Source organism: Anomaloglossus baeobatrachus, chromosome 9, assembly GCF_048569485.1.
Source record: "Anomaloglossus baeobatrachus isolate aAnoBae1 chromosome 9, aAnoBae1.hap1, whole genome shotgun sequence".
In the NCBI taxonomy this organism is placed as follows: domain Eukaryota; kingdom Metazoa; phylum Chordata; class Amphibia; order Anura; family Aromobatidae; genus Anomaloglossus; species Anomaloglossus baeobatrachus.
The window spans coordinates 37323659-37348622 of NC_134361.1; the positions used below are offsets into that span (position 1 = coordinate 37323659).

The window sequence follows — 24964 nt, forward strand, 5'->3', positions numbered from 1 at the left end:
AGATTGCCCATGGCCTTAGTAGAGAATCTCCGTCCCTGTCCCTGGACAGGGTTCACAGGTGGTTTCTTTGACCACTTCTAGTAGAGACCCCGGCTGACCAAGTGCTACAGGGGAGCATTGCCCACAATGGGGGTCAGTGAAACCTGCCGGTGGAACAGTATCTGCAGGAAAAGCAGCATAGAAAGCCTGTGTTGCTTTTTTGCTGCTGTATTCTAGTCATCTATGCAATGTACAACATACAAGCATAAACACTTCAGCACTTGCAATACAAGCAGCATAGAAAGCCTGTGCCTTGGCACCCTTGCTTTTTTGCTGCTGCTGTCCAGCCATCTAGGAGAATATAGCCCAGAGTAGCGACCGTACAGTGCAATGTATAGCATACAAGCATATATACAAATGAACACTTCAGCACATGCAGTACAAGCAGCCTATAAAGCCTGTGCCTTGGCACCCATGCTTTTTTGCTGCAGTTGTCCAGCCCTCTAGGAGAATATAGCCAAGAGTAGCGACCGTACAGTGCAATGTATAGCATACAAGCATAAGGACAAATGACCACTTCAGCCATGTAATACAAGCAGCCTAGAAAACCTGTGCCTTAGCACCCTTGCGTTTTTGCTGCTGTTATCTCGCCATCTAGAAGGGCATATAGCCAAAGATAGCGACCTACAGTGCAGTGTATAGCATACAAGCATAAAATACAAATGGACACTTCGGTATTTAGTGGGGTCAGCACTTCAGGTGCTGCTTACCGCCCGCCTATAACGCGGGTGTGTGGTCGCCAGAGCCCTGTGTTGGTTGCCCAGAGCATGTCTCCGTTCCCCAGCTCGGACGGCGTGCAGGAATGGCTGCCGGCGTCCTTCTCCAGCTCGTGTGACGAGGGGCGGGCCGTGGGCGTGCCCCAGACAAGAGCGGGAAACTGGCGTCCCACTGTGTCCAGTGAAGGCGGCTGGAGAATGCAAAGCAGACTCCAGCCCTCGGCGCTGACTGTCTGTACAGCGTCCCGCCTCTCCCCTGACTGGCAGGGCTGGAGGCGGGAACGAAACGAAAACTAGGCCGCAAAGCCGGGGACTCGAGTAATAAGCGCGGCCGTCCATGTGCACGGCCCGCGCGGAAGTCCCCGGCGCACCACAAGTCCCAGCCGCGCCACAGTGTAAAAAACACCCAGCAACGGCCGGCGCGGCAGTTCCCAATACATAAAGTCACTCAGCAAAGCTGTAGTGACTAATAGCACGAGCGCTCTGCGCTGTTGCCCCCGGCGCACTAACACTCCCAGCAATGCTGGTGTGTGTGTGCGCGCTTGCCCGGGGACACAGAGTACCTTAATGTAGCAGGGCCTGTCCCTGACGATACTCAGCTCCATATCCAGCAGGTTCTCTGGGTCTGTGGATGGAGCCCGGTCTCAGTGCCTGGAGACCTGTAAGATCCCACTTCACCCAGAGCCCTGAGGGGGATGGGGAAGGAAAACAGCATGTGGGCTCCAGCCTCCGTACCCGCAATGGGTACCTCAACCTTACAAACCGCAAGTGGGGTGAGAAGGGAGCATGCTGGGGACCCCATATGGGCCCACTTTTCTTCCATCCGACATAGTCAGCAGCTGCTGCTGACTAAACAGTGGAGCTATGCGTGGATGTCTGACCTCCTTCGCACAAAGCAGAAAACTGGTGAGCCAGTGATCCCACTGGGGGTGTATAGCCAGAAGGGGAGGGGCCTTACACTTTTTAGTGTAATGCTTTGTGTGGCCTCCGGAGGCAGTAGCTATACACCCAATCGTCTGGGTCTCCCAATGGAGCGCCGAAGTTACGGACAGCAGGAGAAAAGCAGGTTAAAGTACCGCGCCAAACCACAGGAGTACAAATGGAATTAATAGATCTCTTTTCTTTATTTTCACAGGTCTACGCGTTTCAAGGACATATCCGTCCTCTTCCTCAGGACAAATGCAGAGAATACCATGATGGTATTCTCTGCATTTGTCCTGAGGAAGAGGACGGATATGTCCTTGAAACGCGTAGACCTGTGAAAATAAAGAAAAGAGATCTATTAATTCCATTTGTACTCCTGTGGTTTGGCGCGGTACTTTAACCTGCTTTTCTCCTGCTGTCCGTAACTACTCTGTTTCGCGGGACTGCTGCCTTCCACGCTACTTTTATGCTGTTAGAGGGGTTGTGACTGTCACAACCTTATCAGGTGAGTGTCCCTTCTTACATTCACCTCACATTGTTATACCGGGTAAGACCCTATTTGCGCCTTTTTTTCCCACAGCCTCCTTGCTTAATGGAGCGCCGAAGAAATAGAAAATTAATTAACCAATATGGTAAATTTCTTTCCTTAAACTACTTTTTACATTACTTTTTGGTCTCTTAAGGATCTTGAACCGGCAATTGTTCGTTTTCCTATCACGGTGGTATTGCCATATAATAGCACAATCTACTATGAAGTCTAGCCGCATGGGAGTACAAAGATGGCGCCGTTCAGTAAGGCCTCGTGCTGACAATGGCACCTCGCCGACACCCCAGGTGCCATGTTGGATGTCTCCAACCACCTGCGGCGTCAAGTCTCTCGGCATTTGCAGTCTATCGGTGGGCGAGTGCAGAATGAGGCATCATCGCTTCCATTCCCAATGCAGACCTTCAAAGCGGCCGCCGCTGGATACTTTTTGTTTAAAATAAAAAATCCTTGCCGTTTACATATTTTTATTATTTTTTTTACATGTTGAACAACCCCTTTAATGGCATCACCAATGAAACATGAAGTCACCGGGTTCAACACCACCTCGTAGGATGGGCATTGACCGCCAGGGCCCCTGTGTCAGGGAAGAAAAGAAGCCTGCACCATCTTACCCTCATCTTCTCCATAATGGCATTGGTCCCGAGGATGTTGTATTTCTTTCCCGGATTCCCTGTCGTGTGCTTCATGGCCCAGGTCGTCTTGCCAGCTCCTGGCAGTCCCACCATCATTAAAATCTGAGAAGAATACAGACAATCACAGTGTTGTGGCTTTAATCTGGTGATAGCTCTCCCAAAAAGCCAAACAGTCCCGCCGTCCACCCTCACCTCACACTCCGCTTTGTTCTTGGGGGGTTCTGTTCCCCGTATCCTGTCGAGAGCGGCCACCTTCTGTATGAATGTAAACCCCGGGGGACAATCGCAGAAGGACTCGTCTCTTTGGCCGAAATTAAACTCGACGCAGCAGTTCTTTACTAAAATGTGAGGGAAGAAGGCTTGATTGCCCACCGAGCCCCTGCTGACACGGAAGGCGGTGCCGAAATGACGCCCGTTTTTGGAAAAAGAGATCTCTATGTCACCACGAACTTCAAAGTCCTGCCGAGAGAAATGCAAAGAAAGATTAACAAAAACAAACAACAAAACAAACATACCGTATTTTTCGGATTATAAGACGCACTTTTCCTCCTAAAAATGTGGGAGAAAAAAATGAGGGGTGAGTCTTAAAATCTGAATATAGCTTACTGGGGGGCGGTCTGTGCGGCGACCAGGTGCATTCAGGCTGCCGGGTGCCTGTCGGTGCCGGCTACCTCTCTGTGCATGTGTGTGGCCTGCTCACTGTCACTCTGTGCGTGCTTCGGCCGGGTGGTTGTGCAGCAAGTGTCTCAGTGTGTCCGCGGTCCCAGTTTCAAATGACAGCACCGGGAGTCAGCGCGTGCGCAGATGGGGCTCTTGGATGAGAGCTCTATCTGCGCACGTGCCGCTCCGGGCGCCATCATTTGAACCGGGACCGCGGACCCACTGGGACACTCACTGCACCACCACCGACGCCTTCGCGCACGCATGCCGCCACTGACCGCGGCTGCCACCACGGACCCGCCGTGGCTGCCAACACAACCTCTGCCTCCTGTGACCCCGATTCCACCACTACTGCCCCCTCTGGTAAGACAACACCGAAGTATAAGACGGACCCCATTTTTATTTTTTTACCTTTTTTATCTCTAAATTTGGGGTGCGTCTTATAAAACGAAAAATACGGTAATAAGAATAGCAAAATAGGCATAAAAAACAAAAAAATTTAAAAAATAAAAAAACAAACTTCCGCAGACCATCAAAAAGCTTAATGCTAATGGAATAGAAAACATACAAATACCCCATGTATCCAGACTATGCAACCCGCACTGTGTGCCGCGATTGAAGAAATGCCCCGAGTAACCTACAATGAAGCAGCCGATGACGTCGTTCTCCGCAAACGTCTCCCCGTAGTTCTCAAACTTGCTGTTGGTGGATTTCTTCGCCGTGCCCCCGTAGCCGTAAGAATACATTTCCTCTCCTGTGAATGTAGAAGGCAATTAATGAGGCATTCCATTGTCAGACATTTTTTATGTGGAGGCCCCCCATTTATGACACCTCCACGTGAGAGACTTTGGTTGTGAAGAGGCAGCCTGGCCGCACTGGTATCTATCGGGGGATGGAAATGCATTAATGGTCAAGTGTCGACAGGAACGCTTCAAGCAAAACGGAGACAATGCAATGTCTGCACGGCCCAAGTTCCCTTGGGTATGCTGTATGCCTGGCGCTGCACTGGGTAAAGCAGGATCAGTTTTATGTGGTGGGTGGCTTTGTCCTCTTAACAACTGTGGGCAGTAAAATTATGTCCTAAGCAGTCACTGTCATCCCTGCTGGCCAGGATCCACTCATATGTCAGCTGATTTGTACAGTTGACATGTATACCTCGCAGGCACGAGTGGATTCGCTATCCACCCATGCCTGTTAACCCCTTAAAATGACACTGTCATGACTCCTGTAGCTATCATGACTCACTTCCTGTTTCCCCCAGCCAAGTGCTGTGTAAGACCGGAGATGATCATTTCTGCAGATCTCTGCTGTGATCAACAGAAATGAATGAGCGATCAGACTGCTGATCCTTATAGTCCTCTAGGGGACACTAGAAAAAGTTTAAAAAAAAAAATAAAAATTAAAACCTAAAAGTTCAAATCACCCCCCATTCACATCACTGAAAATTAAAAAGGATTAATAAAAATGAAGGGAATTTTGTTACTTACCGTAAATTCCTTTTCTTCTAGCTCTTATTGGGAGACCCAGACGATTGGGGTATAGCTACTGCCCTCCGGAGGCCACACAAAGAACTACACTAAAAAGTGCAAGGCCCCTCCCCTTCTGGCTATACCCCCCCGTGATATCACGGGTTCTCCAGTTTTAGTGCCAAAGCAAGAAGGAGGAAAGCCAATAACTGGTTTAAACAAATTAACTCCGAGTAACATCGGAGAACTGAAAAACCGTTCAACATGAACAACATGTGTACCCGCAAACAACAAAAAAATCCCGAAGGACAACAGGGCGGGTGCTGGGTCTCCCAATAAGAGCTAGAAGAAAAGGAATTTACGGTAACAAAATTCCCTTCTTCTTCAGCGCTCTATTGGGAGACCCAGACGATTGGGACGTCCAAAAGCTGTCCCTGGGTGGGTAAAGAAATACCTCATGTTAGAGCTGCAAGACAGCCCTCCCCTATGGGGAAGCCACTGCCACCTGCAGGGCTCTTCTACCTAGGCTGGCGTCCGCCGAAGCATAGGTATGCACCTGATGTTTGGTGAAAAATGTGCAGGCTCGACCAGGTAGCTGCCTGGCACACCTGTTGAGCCGTAGCCTGGTGTCGTAATGCCCAAAACGCACCTACGGCTCTGGTAGAATGGACCTTCAGCCCTGAAGGAACCGGAAGCCCCGCAGAACGGTAGTCTTCAAGAATTGGTTCTTTGATCCATCGAGCCATGGTGGCTTTAGAAACCTGCAACCCCTTGCGCGTACCAGCGACAAGGACAAAAAATGCATCAGAGCGGCGCATGGGCGCCGTGCGGGAAATGTAGATTCTGAGTGCTCTCACCAGAACTAACAACTGTAAATCCTTTTCATACCGGAGAACCGGATGAGAACAAAAGGAAGGAAAGGGTATATCCCGATTAAGAAGAAACGCGGATACAACCTTAGGGAGAAACTCCTGAATAGGGCGCAGCACTACCTTGTCCTGGTGGAACACTAGGAAGGGAGCCTTGACTGACAGAGCCGCCAGCTTAGACACTCGCCGAAGCGACGTGATCGCAACCAGAAAGGCCACTTTCTGTGACAGGCGCGAAAGGGAAACTTCCCTCAGAGGCTCGAAATGCGGCTTCTGGAGAGCAACTAGTACCCTGTTCAGATCCCATGGATCTAACGGCCGCTTGTACGGGGGCACAATATGACAAACCCCCTGTAGTAACGTGCGCACCTTAGGAAGACGTGCTAGACGCTTCTGAAAAGAACACGGATAGTGCCGAGACTTGCCCTTAAAGGGAGCCGAGCGACCAACCTCTTTCCCAACCAGATTGCAGGAGGGAAGGCAAAGTAGGCAATGCCGATGGCCAGGGAGACCCTCCCTGAGCAGAACACTAAGATAAGAATATCTTCCACGAGTTGTGGTAGATCTTGGCAGACCGCGGCTGGCTAGCCCGTCTCATGGTGGCAATGACGTCGTGCTCACGGTCGACCGACGGTGAGATGCCACAGATCACGGTACCACGACCTCCCCGGCCAGTCTGGGGCGACGAGGATGGTGTGGCAGCAATCGGTAGCTGGAACTGTGACCAATCCTGAGCCAAGGCGCCTGTCGCCAGAGCTCTTTGATCGTAAGACCGCGTCATGAAAATCGGGACCTTGTTGTTGCCGAGAAGCCATGACGTCGACGTCCGTCTTCATCCTGCGTCTACAGAATTCTTGCAAACAAACGGGTGCAGAGCCCATTCCCCTGCGTCCACGCCCTGGCGACTGAGGAAGTCTGCTTCCTAGTGTCGTACGCCCGGGATGTGAACAGCTGATATGGTGTATGCTCTGTCTTCTACCCATAGCAGAATCCGCCGGACCTCTTGGGAGTCTTGTCGACTGCGTAGTCCGCCTTGGTGGTTGGTGTATGCCACCGCTGTGGATAGTCCGACTGAATTCGGATCTATTTGCATTCCAGCCACTGCAGGAAGGCTTGCAGTGCAAGATACACTGCCCAGAGCTCCAGACCACTGAGTTGAAGAGTGGACTCCTCTGAAGATGGTCTTTGACCGTCTGGAAAAGCTAAAACTCGCCTCTGGATGAGGCGCCTCCTTGAAGGAGAGACTGTCCCCTCGTCTGTAGTGAACGCTGTTTGTCCAGCGGAAGCTTCACTATCGCTGAGAGAGTGTGAAAACTCTCCAGGAGATGCCAGCGATTGGGTTCAACCTTGAAAAGTTGAAGACCCACCCGAAACTCTGGGAAGGGTCCAGCGCCATGTTCAGGTTGTGTTGGCATGCTTGTAAAGGAGAGTGCCTTGACCAGTAGATTGCTCAAGTAAAGGATCACAGAGTGACCGTGAGAGCGCGGGACTGCTCCCTCTGCTGCCACGAACATGGTGAACACCCGTGGGGCTGTCGCCAGCCAAAGGGTATGGCTACGAAACGAAATATTCTCGTCTTTAATAACGAATCGTAGCCAACGCCGGTGCCTCGGAGCAATCGGCACGTGTAGATAAGCATCCTGATGTCTATTGAAGCTAGGAAAACTCCTTGAGACAGAGAGGCAATGACGGAGCGGAGTGATGCCATCCGGAACCGCCTGGTTTTCACGTGCTCGTTAAGCAGTATAAAGTCCAGAACGGGACGGAAGGAGCCGTCCTATTTTGGCACCACGACCAGGTCGGGGCAAAATGCGTATCTGGTTCCTGAAGAGGAACAGGGATTACCGCTCTTTCCGCCTGCAGAAGAGCCTCGGCTCGGTCGGTGCGGTAGTTTGAAAACAAACTGACTCTCACTCACAGGCCCTCAACCTGCGGTAGGTAAATGCCGCTAAAGCGGGGGAGTCTGCCCCCCCGCGGTTGCGGAGTGAGAGGGCTGAAAATTATGAGGAAAACGCTTTGGTAGCGGATCCTCCGGCTGCCTTCCCCGGGCGTGAATTGAGCCCGCTAGGAATCTATGCCCTTCTGGGCTTTTTGAGTCGTCTTGGATAGTTGAATGATTTCATTCAACCCTTACCAACAGACTATCACTAGATAAAGGCAACCTGGTTAAGCACTTCGTTGGAAGCAGCCTCTGTTCCAATCTCTCAACTACTAGCCTCTGCGTAAAAACACGGAGTTGGCGGATGCCACTGACGTCCGGCTCGTAGAGTCTCGGACAGCAATAACAGCATGATTCGCCATGCCGACATTGCGAGTTAAAGACGCTGCTGGGACCGAGAGTACCTGTGACAGCGACCCTCTGCGCAATACTAGCTGAAATAGCTTGGAGTGCCTTCACGGCTGCGACTGCCGGAGCAGCCGACCTGCCGATAGCTTCATAGACAGATTGCAACCAGAGGCCAATCTGCCTGTCAATGGCATTTTGAAGTGAAGTCCTATCCACCACTACAACTATAGATCTAGCTGCAAGCATGGAGATTGGGGGATCCACATTTGGATACTGGGTCTAGCGCTTGACCACGTCAGGGGGAGCGACACGTGTCTCATTAATACGGTCGGAGAAACGCTTATCGTGATAAGCGTGTCGTTTCTGGACTGCGTCTCTGGAGTCAGAGTGCTAAACAAGTACTCAATATATAGAGATTTCTCTTGCTGTGAAGCTGACCCCTCCACTGGAGGAGTTGAGGGAGAAATACCCAACCTTTCGTTGATGGACGCAATAAGATTATTCACTATAGCGTCACCATCCGGTGTATCCGGATTGAGAGCGGTCTCAGGAACAGAGTCCTGAACAGCTACGTCTGCCTCATCGTACAGAGAGTACTCCCGCTGGGACCTTGCCCAGTGATGTAGTCGAGGGCTAATGCCAGCGAGCCCGCTTAGGCCATCTGGGACTGTCGACCGTGTCGGATGCCTGCTCTCTGGGATGCCTGGAATCACTCTGGCGCCTTGAGATGCTCCAGATCAGGGCGGCCAGGGTCATTGCAACCATATTGCCCACGGTCTGCTTGGGGTGCAAAGTCTGTAAGATGTCAGTCATAGTCACAGACAATATATCAGCGGAAAAACTGCAACTTCGTCCCTGTCTCTGGACAGAGATCACAGGTGGTTCCTTTGGCCACATATAGCAGAGACCCCGGTTGAGCAATTGCACGCACTGGGGGTCCTGAAACCGTATGACATGCAGTACAAGCAGCATAGAAAGCCCGTGCATTGGCAACTTGTCTTTTTCTGCTGTTGTTGTCTAGCTATCTAAGAGCCTAGCCGAGGATAGCGACCGTACAGTGAATAATCATACAAGCATGAAGTACAAATAAACACTTCAGCACATGTAGTACACGCAGCATTGAAAACTTGTGGCTTGGCACATTTGCTCTTCTGCTGCTGTTGTCTATTTATCTAGGAGCATGAGACAAGGATAGCGACATACAGTGAATGTATAGCATACAGCATGACAGTAAACACTGCAGCCCATGCAATCCAAGCAGCATTGAAAGCCTGCGCGTTAGCACCCTAGCCTTTCTGCTGCTGTTGTCTATTTATCCAGGAACATTAGCCAAGGATAGCGACATACAGTGAATGTATAGCATACAAGCATGACAGTAAACACTGCAGCCAATGCAAGTCAAGCAGCATTGAAAACTTGTGCCGTAGCACCATTGCTCTACTGCTGCTTTTGTCTGTTTATCTGGGCGCATTAGCCAAGATGAATGTATATCATAACAATAAACCGTGCAGCACATGCAAGCGAAGCAGCATTGAAAGCTTGTGCCTCAGCAGCATTGCTTATTTGCTGCTGTTGCCCAGAATAGCGACAGTACAGTACAGTGCATAGCATATCAGCACACAGCCCAAAAGCCCACTTCAGCATTAGTGGTGTCAGTTGCTTACCGCCCGCACAAGAGCGGGTGCGAGGTCGCCCAAAAACCTGTGACTGGTTCCGTTCTCCCAGAGTGGAAACCATAATGGCTGCCGGCTTCTCTTCCCCGTCCTGTGCAGAGGGGCGGGCCGTGGGCGAGCCCCAGCCAAGAGCGGGAACCCGGCGTCTCACTGTGTTCAGTGAGAGGGGGCTGGAGAATGCAAAGCAGACTCCAGCTCCCTGCGCTGAGCTACTGTACAGCGTCCCGCCCCTCCTCTGACTGGCAGGGCTGGGGCGGGAACGAAACGAAAAACTAGGCCGCAAAGCCGGGGACTCTAGTAATAAGCGCGGCCGTCCTATGTGCACGGCCGACGCCGAAGTCCCCCGGCGCACCACAAGTCCCAGCCGCGCCACAATGTAAAAAACAACCAGCAGCGGCCGGCGCGGCCGTTTTCAATACATAAATTCACTCAGCAAAGCTGCAGTGAATAATAGCACCAGCGCTCCGCGCTGTTGTCCCCGGCGCACTAACACTCCCAGCAATGCTGGTGTGTGTGGGCGCGATGTGCATGGGAACACAGAGTACCTTGATGTAGCAGGGCCCTGTCCCTGACGATACTCAGCTCCATATCCAGCAGGTTCTTTTGGGTCTGTGGATGGAGCTCGGTCTCTGTGCCTGGAGACCGGTAAGATCCCACTTCACCCAGAGCCCTGAGGGGGATGGGGAAGGAAAACAGCATGTGGGCTCCGGCCTCTGTACTAGCAATAAGTACCTCAACCTTACAACACCATCCACGGGTGAGAAGGGAGCATGCTGGGGGCCCTACATGGGCCCTCTTTTCTTCCATCCGACATAGTCAGCAGCTGCTGCTGACTAAAATCTGTGGAGCTATGCATGGATGTCTGACCTCCTTCGCACACAAAGCTAAAACTGGAGAACCCGTGATATCACGGGGGGGGTATAGCCAGAAGGGGAGGGGCCTTGCACTTTTTAGTGTAGTGCTTTGTGTGGCCTCCGGAGGGCAGTAGCTATACCCCAATCGTCTGGGTCTCCCAATAGAGCGCTGAAGAAAAAAAAAAAAAAAAAAAAAGGGACAGGGCACACACACACACACACTTGGTATCTCCACGGTCAGAAATGCCCAATCTATCAAAACCTAAAAATTAATCTGATTGGTAGGCAAAAACATTCCAAACGCCAAAGTTACGTTTTTTGGTTGCCGCACATTTTGCGCAAAATCCAATAACAGGCGATCAAAACGTAGCATCTGTGCAAAAATGCTAACATTAAGAACGTCCGCTCAAGACGCAAAAAATAAGCAGCCATGCATCCCGAAAAATGATAATGCTACAGGTTGCAGAAAATGGCGCAAAAAGTGCACCACTTTTTTTTTTCTTCTGTTTTTTTTTAACCCCTTAGATAAAAGTAAGCCTATACATGTTTGGTGTCTACGAACTCGTACAGACCTGAGGCATCACACCCACACATCAGTTTTACCATATAGTGAACACCGTGAATAACATCTCTCAAAAACAATCATGGAATTTTTCTGCAGCTGGAACAGTACACTATATGGTGAAACTTATGGTATCATTTAAAAGTACAACTTGTTCAGCAAAAAAACGAGCCATCGTACGGCAAGATTGATGGAAAAATAAAAAAAAAAAAAAGAAGTGACGGCTCTCGGAAGAGGAACAAAAAACAAACACTGAAAATCGTCCTGTCGTGAAGGGGTTAAGGAAGAAGCAGCACTGGTAGATGCATAGATACAACATAACTTTCTGGTCTAGTTGGTACAGCCCAAATGCCTCACCTAGCTGTGTGCTGCTTTTGTCCAGGGACCATCCCACACGGACGACATGAGGATCCGGCTCGCTGGCAGGTAGATGCCCCACAGCAATTTCTTCTGTAATCTGAAGGAAAAGGCTATTACTATGAAGATCATCGCTCAGCCGGAGACAGAGGGAAAAGGGAAGCCACGCGTCTCACCCGGATCTCAAAACACACCCGACCCTTGTTCACCCCATGTGTGGCACGACCTCCGGACCAGAGGTAGGCGAATCCCTGAGTGGTCAGAGGGAATCCCACCACGCGGTCTTTGCTGAGCTTGAAGTGCAGATCGCTGTTATCTGAATGCAAGATAAGGACATGTTAAGTAAGGCCGGCATACGCACTACACCCGGAGTCCCCTGCCTTTCTCACCTGACGGCCTAAGACACACGGCGTGAAAATCGGAGCGAGTGGAGTGTGATAAAGAAGGAAATTTTGTTACTTACCGTAAATTCCTTTTCTTCTAGCTCCAATTGGGAGACCCAGACGATTGGGTGTATAGCTACTGCCTCCGGAGGCCACACAAAGCACTACACTAAAAAGTGCAAGGCCCCTCCCCTTCTGGCTATACACCCCCCGTGGGATCACGGGCTTGCTCAGTTTTAGTGCTAAAGCAAGAAGGAGGAAAGCCAATAACTGGTTTAAACAAATTCAATCCGAAGTAACATCGGAGAACTGAAACCGTTCAACATGAACAACATGTGTACCCGAAAAAAACAAAAATCCCGAAGGAAACAGGGCGGGTGCTGGGTCTCCCAATTGGAGCTAGAAGAAAAGGAATTTACGGTAAGTAACAAAATTCCCTTCTTCTTCGGCGCTCCATTGGGAGACCCAGACGATTGGGACGTCCAAAAGCAGTCCCTGGGTGGGTAAAGTAATACCTCAAGTTTGAGCTGCAAAACAGCCCTCTCCTACGAGGAGGCAACCGCCGCCTGCAGGACTCTTCTAAATAGGCTGGCGTCCGCCGAAGCGTAGGTATGCACCTGATAATGTTTGGTGAAAGTGTGCAGACTCGACCAGGTAGCTGCCTGGCACACCTGTTGAGCCGTAGCCTGGTGTCGTAATGCCCAGGACGCACCCACGGCTCTGGTAGAATGGGCCTTCAGCCCTGATGGAATCGGCAGCCCAGCAGAACGGTAGGCTTCAAGAATTGGTTCCTTGATCCATCGAGCCAGGGTGGATTTGGAAGCCTGCGATCCTTTGCGCTTACCAGCGACAAGGACAAAAAGTGCATCCGAGCGGCGCAGGGGCGCCGTGCGGGAAATGTAGATTCTGAGTGCTCTCACGAGATCCAACAAATGTAAATCCTTTTCAAAACGATGAACTGGATGAGGACAAAAGGAAGGTAAGGAGATATCCTGATTGAGATGAAAGGAGGATACCACCTTAGGGAGAAACTCCTGAATCGGGCGCAGCACTACCTTGTCCTGGTGAAAAACCAGGAAGGGAGCTTTGGATGACAACGCTGCCAGCTCGGATACCCTCCGAAGAGACGTGACCGCTACCAGAAAAGCCACTTTCTGTGAAAGTCGAGATAGTGAAACATCCTTCAGAGGCTCGAAGGGCGGCTTCTGGAGAGTAACTAGTACCCTGTTCAGATCCCATGGATCTAACGGCCGTTTGTACGGAGGGACGATGTGGCAAACCCCCTGCAGGAACGTGCGTACCTGAGGAAGCCGTGCTAGACGCTTTTGAAAAAATACCGATAGCGCTGAGACTTGCCCTTTAAGGGAGCCGAGGGATAAGCCTTTTTCCAAACCAGATTGCAGGAAGGAAAGAAAAGTAGGCAATGCAAATGGCCAGGGGGGCACTCTCTGTGCCGAGCACCAGGATAAGAAAATCTTCCACGTTCTGTGGTAGATCTTAGCAGACGTGGGCTTCCTAGCCTGTCTCATGGTGGCCACGACCCCTTGAGATAATCCTGAAGATGCTAGTATCCAGGACTCAATGGCCACACAGTCAGGTTCAGGGCCGCAGAATTCAGATGGAAAAACGGCCCTTGTGACAGTAAGTCTGGCCGGTCTGGTAGCGCCCACGGTTGGCCGACCGTGAGATGCCACAGATCCGGATACCACGACCTTCTCGGCCAGTCTGGGGCGACGAGAAGGACGCGGCGGCACTCGGACCTGATCTTGCGTAGCAGTCTGGGCAAGAGTGCCAGAGGGGGAAAAACATAGGGCAGTTGGAACTGCGACCAATCTTGCACTAAGGCGTCTGCCGCCAGAGCTCTGTGATCGCGAGACCGTGCCATGAACGTTGGGACCTTGTTGTTGTGCCGGGACGCCATTAGGTCGACGTCCGGCCTTCCCCAGCGGCGACAGATTTCCTGAAACACGTCCGGGTGAAGGGACCATTCCCCTGCGTCCATACCCTGGCGACTGAGGAAGTCCGCTTCCCAGTTTTCTACGCCGGGGATGTGAACTGCGGAGATGGTGGAGGCCGTGGCCTCCACCCACATCAGAATCTGCGTGTCCCGCCTTGGTGATTGATGTATGCCACCGCTGTGGAGTTGTCCGACTGAATTCGGATCTGCTTTCCCTCCAGCCACTGCTGGAAGGCTTGTAGGGCAAGATACACTGCCCTGATTTCCAGAACATTGATCTGAAGGGTGGACTCCTGCTGAGTCCACGTACCCTGAGCCCTGTGGTGGAGAAAAACTGCTCCCCACCCTGACAGACTCGCGTCTGTCGTGACCACCGCCCAGGATGGGGGTAGGAAGGACCTTCCTTGTGATAATGAGGTGGGAAGAAGCCACCATTGAAGAGAGTCCTTGGTCGTCTGGGAAAGGGAGACTTTCCTGTCTAAGGACGTCGACTTCCCGTCCCATTGGCGGAGAATGTCCCATTGAAGTGGGCGCAGATGAAACTGCGCAAACGGGACTGCCTCCATTGCTGCCACCATCTTCCCCAGGAAGTGCATGAGGCGTCTTAAGGGGTGCGACTGGCCTTGAAGGAGCGAGTGCACCCCTGACTGTATTGAACGCTGCTTGTCCATCGGAAGCTTCACTGTCGCTGAGAGAGTATGAAACTCCATGCCAAGATATGTTAGCGATTGGGTCGGTGACAGATTTGACTTTGAAAAGTTGATGATCCACCCGAAAGTCTGGAGAGTCTCCAGCGTAACGTTCAGGCTGTGTTGGCATGCCTCTTGAGAGGGTGCCTTGACAAGCAGATCGTCCAAGTAAGGGATCACCGAGTGTCCCTGAGAGTGCAAGACTGCTACCACTGCTGCCATGACCTTGGTGAAAACCCGTGGGGCTGTCGCCAGACCAAATGGCAGGGCTACGAACTGAAGGTGTTCGTCTCCTATAACGAAGAGTAGAAAACGCTGGTGCTCTGGAGCAATCGGCACGTGGAGATAAGCATCTTTGATGTCTATTGATGCTAGGAAATCTCCTTGAGACATCGAGGCAATGACGGAGCGGAGGGATTCCATCCGGAACCGCCTGGTTTTCACGTGCTTGTTGAGCAGTTTTAGGTCCAGAACAGGACGGAAAGAGCCGTCCTTTTTTGGCACCACAAACAGATTGGAGTAAAAACCTTGACCTCGTTCCTGAAGAGGAACAGGGATCACCACTCCCTCTGCCCTTAGCGAGCACACCGCTTGCAGAAGAGCATCGGTTCGGCCGGGATGTGGGGAGGTTCTGAAGAACCGAGGCGGGGGACGAGAACTGAATTCTATCCGGTACCCGTGAGACAAAATGTCTGTTACCCACCGGTCTTTGACCTGTGGCAGCCAAATGCCGCAAAAGCGGGAGAGCCTGCCACCGACCGATGATGCGGAGAGAGGAGGCCGAAAGTCATGAGGCAGCCGGCTTGGAAGCGGTTCCTCCGGCTGCTTTCTTTGGGCGTGAGTGAGTCCGCCAGGAATCTGAGCTCCTCTGCTCCTTCTGAGTCCTTTTGGACGAGGAGAATTGGGTCCTGCCCGAACCTCGAAAGGACCGAAACCTCGACTGTCCCTTCCACTGTTGAGGTTTGCTTGATCTAGGCTGGGGTAAGGAAGAGTCCTTACCCTTGGACTGTTTAATGATTTCCGCCAATTGCTCACCAAACAGCCTGTCTTGAGATAATGGCAAACTGGTTAAGCATTTTTTGGAAGCAGAATCTGCTTTCCATTCCTTTAACCATAAGGCTCTGCGTAAAACCACCGAGTTGGCGGACGCCATTGACGTACGGCTGGTAGAGTCCAAGACCGCATTGATAGCGTAAGTCGCAAACGCAGACATTTGCGAAGTCAAGGACGCCACCTGCGGCACCGATGGACGTATGATAGAGTCCACCTGCGCCAGACCAGCTGAAATAGCCTGGAGTGCCCACACGGCTGCGAATGCTGGAGCAAACGACGCGCCGATAGCTTCATAGACAGATTTCAACCAAAGGTCCATCTGTCTGTCATTGGCATCTTTAAGTGAAGCCCCATCTTCCACTGCAACTATGGATCTAGCCGCAAGCCTGGAGATTGGGGGGTCCACCTTTGGACACTGGGTCCAGCGTTTGACCACGTCAGGGGGAAAGGGATAACGTGTATCCTTAAGACGTTTGGAGAAACGCTTATCTGGATAAGCATGGTGTTTCTGGACTGCTTCTCTGAAGTCCGCGTGGTCCAGAAAAGAGCTCAATTTACGTTTGGGATACCTAAAATGGAATTTCTCCTGCTGTGCTGCTGCCTCCTCCGCTGGAGGAGAAATATCCAGCAGTCTATTGATGGCCGCTATAAGATCATTCACCATGGCGTCACCATCAGGGGTATCCAGGTTGAGAGCAGTCTCAGGATTAGACTCCTGATCACCTAGCTCTGTCTCATCATACAGAGAATCCTCTCGCTGAGACCCTGACCAGCGTGAGGACGCCGAGGGTCTCTCCCAGCGAGCTCGCTTAGGCTGCCTGGGACTGTCGTCCGAGTCAGAGCCTTCAGCCTGTGATGTCTGGGACCCCCTTGGAGCACGGATTAATTCCAACTGAGGGGGACCGGAGAACATTGAATCAGCAGTGCCCATGGTCTGAGTGACCGGCCTGGACTGCAAGGTTTCTAGAATTTTTGTCATAGTCACAGACATCTTATCAGCAAAAACTGCAAATTCTGTCCCCGTCACCGGGGCAGGGTTCACAGGCGTCTCTGCCTGGGCCACTACTAGCATAGACTCCGGCTGACGAAGTGGCACAGGGACCGAACATTGCACACAATGGGGGTCAGGGGAACCTGCCGGTAGATCAGCCCCACATGCGGTACAGGCAGCATATGAAGCCCGTGCCTTGGCACCCTTGCTTTTTGCGGATGACATGCTGTTGTCTCCTCAGAGCAATATAGGGGTATAAGCCAAGAAGCGACCGTACAGTGCAATATATAGGTACAGAGAAAAGTACACAAAAAACTACACTGTGGCACTAGTGGGGTCAGCACCTAGGTGCTGCTTACCGCCCGCTTAAGAGCGGGTGTGTGGTCGCCAGAATCCCCTGTCTGGGTCTCCCAGGGCTATGTCCGTTCTCCAGCTCAGACTGCGTGCAGGAATGGCTGCCAGCGTCCTGTGAAGAGGGGCGGGCCGTGGGCGTGCTGCAGACAAAGAGCGGGAACTGGCGTCCCACTGTGCCCAGTGAGAGGGCTGGAGTATGTAAATAGACTCCAGCCCTCGGCGCTGCTATTGTACAGCGTCTCTCCCCTTCCCTGAGTGACAGGGCTGGGGGCGGGAACGAAGCGTAACTAGGCCGCAGAAGCCGGGGACTAGATTTACAAGCGCTGCCGTCGTAAAAGCACGGTCGGCGCGAAGTCCCCGGCGCACCACAAGTCTCAGCCGCGCCGCAGTCACCGTGGCGGCCGGCGCGGTAGTTCCCCACACATAAACTCACTCAGCTAAGCTGCAGTGAGTATAACCCCAAGCGCGCAGCGCTACTGTCCCCGGCGCACTAGAACACCCAGCAACGCTGGAGTGTGTCTGTGCCTGTCTGCACGGGGACACAGAGTACCTGAATGTTGCAGGGCCTTGTCCCTGACGGCACCCTAGCTCCGTATCCAGCAGGATCTCCGGGTCTGTGGATGGAGCCCGGCCTCAGAGTCTGGAGGCCGGTAAGATCCCACTTCACCAGAGCCCTTCAGGGGGATGGGGAAGGAAAACAGCATGTGGGCTCCAGCCTCCGTACCCACAATGGGTACCTCAACCTTAACAAACACCGCCGACAAAAGTGGGGTGAGAAGGGAGCATGCTGGGGGCCCTAGTATGGGCCCTCTTTTCTTCCAACCGACATAGTCAGCAGCTACTGCTGACTAAACAGTGGAGCTATGTGTGGATGTCTGACCTCCTTCGCACAAAGCATAAAACTGAGCAAGCCCGTGATCCCACGGGGGGTGTATAGCCAGAAGGGGAGGGGCCTTGCACTTTTTAGTGTAGTGCTTTGTGTGGCCTCCGGAGGCAGTAGCTATACACCCAATCGTCTGGGTCTCCCAATGGAGCGCCGAAGAAACATCGCATTCCACTCGGACCAATATTAGCCTGTGTGTCAGCACACATGAGCGATTATTTTCTCAGCCCTAATCGGAACGAGAAAACAATCGCAGCATGCTGCAGGTGCAATGCGATCCTTGTTTCTCTCTCACCCATTCAAGTCTATGGGGCGAGAGAAAAATCGCACTGCACTCACATTACACCGGTGTACCGCGTGTGCAGAGCGAGAATGGCAATAGCCGACAACAGAGGAGAGAGGGAGATAAGTCCCACCCGCCCCTCCTCAGCGCCGGAACCCGCCCGCCCCTCCTCAGCCTCAGCGCCGGAACCCGCCCGCCCCTCCTCAGCGCCGGAACCCGCCCGCCCCTCCTCAGCGCCGGAACCCGCCCGCCCCTCCTCAGCACCTCTCACGTACACCGCACTGACACTAAGAGCCCTGATATAACATCCAAAGCTTCCCCAAATAAAGCACACCGACACCCTGTGCCCCTTACAGGCAGTATACTTACATTCATGGTTCCCACTGTAGCCCCTTTTAATATTCTTGCATTGTGCACATTGACCACACTATCGCACCCAGCTTCAAGCCCCCCACCCCCAGCATTATCTATGTCTCACCAGTATAAACACATCCCCATGTGCCACAATGAAGAGATGAAAGGTCGCACTCCAAAGGTCGAATAAAATATTTTTTTTTTTTTTTTTCTTTTTATTCCACGATCACATCAGGGGTACAGGTAGTGAGGGAGGATGAGGGGGTGCCACGTCGGACGACGGCAGCCGTTTCGCAAGTAACCTTGCTTCTACGGGTCCAGTGCATGCAAAGGTGCTGCATCCACCCTTAACCCCTTCACCCCCGGCCACTAAAACACCCTAATGACCGGGCCATTTTTTGCAATTCTGACCAGTGTCACTTTGACAGGTTATAACTCTGGAACGCTTCAACGGATCCTGGCGATTCTGACATTGTTTTTTCGTGACATATTGTACTTCATGTCAGTGGTAAATTTAGGCCGATATTTTTTGCGTTTATTTGTGAAAATTTAGGAAATTTGGCGAAAATTTTGAAAATTTCGCAAATTTCAAACTTTGAAAATTTATGCCCATAAATCTGAGAGATATGTCACACAAAATAGTTACTAAATAACATTTCCCACATGTCTACTTTACATCAGCGCAATTTTCGAAACAAATTTTTTTTCCGTTAGGAAGTTAGAAGGGGTCAAAGGTCATCAGCAAATTCTCATTTTTCCAACAAAATTTACAAAATAATTTTTTTAGGGACCACATCACATTTGAAGTGACTTTGAGAGGCCGAGGTGACAGAAAATACCCAAAAGTGACCCCATTCTAAAAACTACACCCCTCACACTGCTCAAAACCACATCCAATAAGATTATTAACCCTTTAGGTGCTTCACAGGAACCAAAGCAATGTGGAAGGAAAAAATGAAAATTTTACTTTTTAACACAAAAATGTTACTTTAGCCATAAAATTTTCATTTTTACAAGGGAGAAAAGAGAAAGTACACAATACAATTTATTGTGCATGTTCTCCTGAGTACGCTGATACCCCATATGTGGTAAAAATCAATTGTTTGGGCGCACGGCAGAGCTCGGAAGGGAAGGAGCGCCATTTGAATTTTTGAACGCAAAATTAGCTGCACTCATTAGCGGACGCCATGTCGGGTTTGAAGACCCCCTGAGGTGCCTAAACAATGGAGCTCCCCCACAAGTGACCCCATTTTGGAAACTAGAGGCCTCAAATAATTTTTCTAGATGTTTGGTGAGCACTTTGAACCCCTGGGGGCTTCACAAAAGTTTATAGCGTTGAGCCGTGAAAAGAAAAAAAAAATTTTTTACCACAAAACGGTTGCTTCAACTAGGTAGCTTTTTTTTTCACAAGGGTAACAGGAAAAAGAAGGGAATTTTGTTTACTTACCGTAAATTCCTTTTCTTCTAGCTCCAATTGGGAGACCCAGACAATTGGGTGTATAGCTATTGCCTCTGGAGGCCACACAAAGTATTACACTTAAAAGTGTAAGGCCCCTCCCCTTCTGGCTATACACCCCCAGTGGGATCACTGGCTCACCAGTTTTAGTGCCAAAGCAAGAAGGAGGAAAGCCAATAACTGGTTTAAAGACCAATTCAATCCGAGGAAACATCGGAGAACTGAACCATACCACATGAACAACATGTGTACCCGAAAAAACAGAAAAACCCCGAGAAAACAGGGCGGGTGCTGGGTCTCCCAATTGGAGCTAGAAGAAAAGGAATTTACGGTAAGTAAACAAAATTCCCTTCTTCTTTGTCGCTCCATTGGGAGACCCAGACAATTGGGATGTCCAAAAGCAATCCCTGGGTGGGTAAAAGAATACCTCATGATAGGGCCGTCAAACGGCCCTCTCCTACAGGTGGCCAACCGCCGCCTGAATGACTTATCTACCTAGGCTGGCGTCTGCCGAAGCGTAGGTATGCATCTGATAATGCTTGGTAAAAGTAAGTAGACTCGACCAGGTGGGTGCCTGACACACCTGCTGAGCCGTAGCCTGGTGCCGTAATGCCCAGGATGCACCCACGGCTCTGGTAGAATGGGCCTTCGGCCTTGAGAGAACCAGAAGCCCAGTAGAACTGTAGGTTTCAAGAATTGGTTCCTCGAGCCCCCGAGCAAGGGTGGATCTGGAAGCTTGCGACTGTTTACGCCGACCAGCGACAAGGACAAAGAGTGCATCCGGGTGGCGCAGGAGCGCCATGCGGGAAGTAGAACCTGAGTGCTCTCACCAGAACCAACAGATTGCAAATCTTTCTGAAATTGATGGACTGGACGAGGACACAAAGAAGGTGAGGTGATATCCTGATTGATATGAAAATGGGATACCACCTTAGGGAGAAATTCCGGAACCGGACGCAGAACTACCCTGTCCTGGTGAAGGACCAGGAAGGGAGTTTGTATGAGAGCGTTGCTAGCTCGGAAACTCTCCTAAGAGACGAGACCGTTACTAGAAGGCCACTTCCCGTGAAAAACGGGAAGGGAGACATCCTTCAAAGGCTCGAAAGGCGGCATCTGGAGAGCAATTAGAACCTTGTTCAGATCTCAGGGCTCTAACGGCCGCTTGTACGGAGTGCTGAGAAGACAAACTCCCCGTAGGAACGTGCGTACCTGAGGAAGTCGTCGTTTCTGAAAAAATACAGATAGCGCTGAGACTTGTCCCTAAAGGGAACTGAGCGACAACCCATTTTCCTACCTAGATTGCAGGAAGGAAGGAAACATAGACGATGCAACCGGCCAGGGAGAAACACCCTGCGCCGAGCACCGAGATAAGAACATCTTCCACGTCCTGTGGTCAATCTTGGCGGACGTTGGTATGCTAGCCTGTCTCATGGTGGCAACCACGTCCTGAGGTAAACCTGACGACACTAGGTTCCAGGACTCAATGCCACACCATCCGGTTGAGGGCCGTAGGATTCAAATGGAAGAATGGCCCTTGAGACAGCCAGTCTGATTGGTCTGGTAGTGCCCCCGGTTAGCCTACCATGAGGCACCACAGAACCGAGTACCACAACATCCTCGGCCAATTTGTAGCGACGAGGATGGCGCGGCCGCAGTCGGTCTTGATCTAGCGCAGTACTCTGGGCAACAATGCCAGAGGTGGCACCTAAGGTAGCTGGAACTGCGACCAATGCTGAACTAAGGCGTTTGCCGCCAGAGCTCGATGATTGTGAAACCGTGCCATGAAGCTGGCACATTGTTGTTGTGCCGTGACGCCATTAGATCGACGTCCGGCCTCTGTCAGCGGCGCCAGATCTCCTGAAACCCGTCCGGGTGAGGAGACCATACTCTTTCGGCCACACCTCAGCGACTTAGGAAGTCAGCTTCCTAGTTTCCACACTTGGGATGTGAATTGTGGATATGGTGGATGCCGTGTCTTCCACCCACATCAGAACCTGCCGGACTTCCTGGAAGGCTTGCCGGTTGCGCGTTCTTCCTTGGTGGTTGATGTATGCCACCGCTGTGGAGCTGTCCGACTGAAGTCGGATATGCTTGCTTTCCAGCCGCTGTTGGAAGGATTGTAGGGCAAGATACACTGCTCTGTGTTCAAGAACATTGATCTGAAGAGTGGACTCTTGCTGAGTCCACGTACCCTGAGCGCTGTAGTGGAGAAAAACTGCTCCCCACCCTGATAGACTCGCGTCTGTCGTAACTATCGCCCAGGACGGGGATAGGAAGGACCTTCTTTTTGACCAAGAGGTGAGAAGAAGCCACCACCGTAGAGATTCCTTGGCCGCCTGAGAAAGAACGACGACTCTGTTGAGGGACGTCGACTCCTCGTCCCATTGGCGGAGAATGTCCCATTGTAGTGGACGCAGTAAAACTGCGCGAAAGGAACTGCCTCCATTGCTACCATCTTACGTAGGAAGTGCATGAGGCGTCTCAATGTGTGCGACTGGTTCTTAAAGAAGAGCTTGCAGCCCGTAGTGAATGCTGTTTGTGTAGAGAAGGAAGCCGTGGGCGTGCCTGAGAAAGTGCGGGAATTGCACACAGTGAGAGGGGTGGAGTATGCAAAACATACTCCAGCTCTCAGCTCTGCTCTTGCAGCGTCACGCCCCTACCCTGACTGTCAGGGCTGTGGGCGGTAACGAAGGGAGACTAGGCCCAGAAGCCGGGGACTCGAGTTAACAGCGCGGCCGCCGTAAAAGCGCGGGCCGCGCTGAAGTCCCCGGCGCACCACAAGTGCCAGCCGCGCCGCAGTCCCAGCGGCCGGCGCGACCGCCCTAGAAGTGGCCAGCGTCCCGCCCCTCTCCTGACTGGCAGGTCTGGGGGCGGGAACGAACTAAAGCAGGCCGCAAAAGCCGGGGACTCGAGTTATCAGCGCGGCCGCCGTAAAAGCGCGGGCCGCGCTGAAGTCCCCGGCGCACTACAAGTGCCAGCCGCGCCGCTGTTCCAGCGGCCGGCGCGCCCGAGTCCTAGACGTGGGCAGCGTCCCGCCCCTCTCCTGACTGGCAGGTCTGGGGGCGGGAACGAACGGAAGCAGGCCGCAAAAGCCGGGGACTGTAGTTATCAGCGCGGCCGCCGTAAAAGCGCAGGCCGCGCTGAAGTCCCCGGCGCACTACAAGTGCCAGCCGTGCCGCAGTCCCAGCGGCCGGCGCGGCCGAGTCCCATAAGTGTGCCTGCTTCAGCTAAGCTGAATGAGGCTATGGCACAGGCGCCGCAGCGCTGATGTCCCCCGGCGCACTACAACACCCAGCATGCTGCGGTGTGAGCGCCAAATGCACGGGGACACAGAGTACCTTGAGGAAGCAGGGCCATGTCCCTGATGTACTCCGCTCCATCCAGCATCTTCTCCAGGGGCTGTAGATGGAGCACGGTCTCAGTGCCTGGAGACCGGTAAATCCCACTTCACCCAGAGCCCTGTAAAAAGGGATGGGGAAGGAATCAGCATGTGGGCTCCTGCCGCCGTACCCGCAATGGGTACCTCAACCTTACAAACACCTCCGACATACAGTGGGGTGAGAAGGGAGCATGCTGGGGACACTATATGTGTCCTCTTTTCTTCCATCCGACATAGTCAGCAGCTGCTGCTGACTAAAAAGTGGAGCTATGCGTGGATGTGTTGCCTCCTTCGCACAAAGCACAAAACTGGTGAGCCAGTGATCCCACTGGGGGTGTATAGCCAGAAGGGGAGGGGCCTTACACTTTTAAGTGTAATACTTTGTGTGGCCTCCAGAGGCAATAGCTATACACCCAATTGTCTGGGTCTCCCAATGGAGCGACAAAGAAATGCACCATAAAATGTATTGTGCATTTTCTCCTGAGTACGCAGATACCTCATATGTGGTGGAAATCAAATGTTTGGACACACAGCAGTGCTCGGAAGGCAAGGAGCGCCATTTGAATTTTTGAGTGCAAAATTAGCTGCACCTGTTAGCGGACGCCATGTCGGGTTTGAAGACCCCCTGAGGTGCCTAAACAATGGAGCTCCCCCACAAGTGACCCCATTTTGGAAACTAGAGGCCTCAAATAATTTTTCTAGATGTTTGGTGAGCACTTTGAACCCCTGGGGGCTTCACAAAAGTTTATAGCGTTGAGCCGTGAAAAGAAAAAAAATTTTTTTTACCACAAAACGGTTGCTTCAACTAGGTAGCTTTTTTTTCACAAGGGTAACAGGAAAAAATGCACCATAAAATGTATTGTGCATTTTCTCCTGAGTACGCAGATACCTCATATGTGGTGGAAAGTAATTGTTTGGGCGCATGGCGGGGCTAAGAAGAGAAGGAGCGCCATTTGACAGCAAAATTGGTTGGAATCATTAGCGGACGCCATGTCACGTTTGGAGACCCCCTATGGTGCCTAAACAGTGGAGCTCCCCCACAAGTGACACCATTTTGGAAACTAGAGCCCTCAAATATTTTTTCTAGATGTTTGGTGAGCACTTTGAACACCTGGGGGCTTCACAGAAGTTTATAGCATTGAGCCGTGAAAAGAATTTTTTTTTTTTTTTTACCACAAAATGGTTGCTTCAACTAGGTAGCTTTTTTTTTCACAAGGGTAACAGGAAAAAATGCACCATAAAATGTATTGTGCATTTTCTCCTGAGTACGCAGATACCTCATATGTGGTGGAAAGTAATTGTTTGAGCGCATGGCGGGGCTCAGAAGAGAAGGAGCGCCATTTGACTTTTCAAACGCAGTGCACTGATCGGCCGCTGCAGGACGCACGGTCGGATGCGATAAAAAAAAGCGTCGGGGATACGTAAAAAAAAAAAGTCACGCCAAAAATTGACCATGGATGCAGATACGTTATGTGCATCCCTGATCAGCGCTTGGCGGGACGCACGGACGGATGCGATACAAAAAGCGTCGCAAATACGGAAAAAAGTCACGCCAAAAATTGAGCAGGGATGCCGATCCGTTATCTGCATCCCTAA

The 24964-nt window shown here is 51.7% G+C and overlaps 1 protein-coding gene across 1 annotated transcript in view; it reads right to left on the reverse strand.

Annotated features, from left to right (window-relative positions):
- HNRNPUL1 (heterogeneous nuclear ribonucleoprotein U like 1) overlaps positions 1-24964 on the reverse strand; it is a 126952-nt gene that overhangs the window by 67979 nt on the left and 34009 nt on the right. Inside the window, exons 5-9 of the mRNA XM_075323550.1 lie at positions 11763-11902; positions 11587-11686; positions 4160-4272; positions 3051-3317; positions 2838-2960 (exon numbers count right to left, since the gene is read on the reverse strand). Of these exons, the coding sequence (XP_075179665.1) occupies positions 2838-2960; positions 3051-3317; positions 4160-4272; positions 11587-11686; positions 11763-11902 (743 nt within the window). The remainder of the gene's footprint in view (positions 1-2837; positions 2961-3050; positions 3318-4159; positions 4273-11586; positions 11687-11762; positions 11903-24964) is intronic.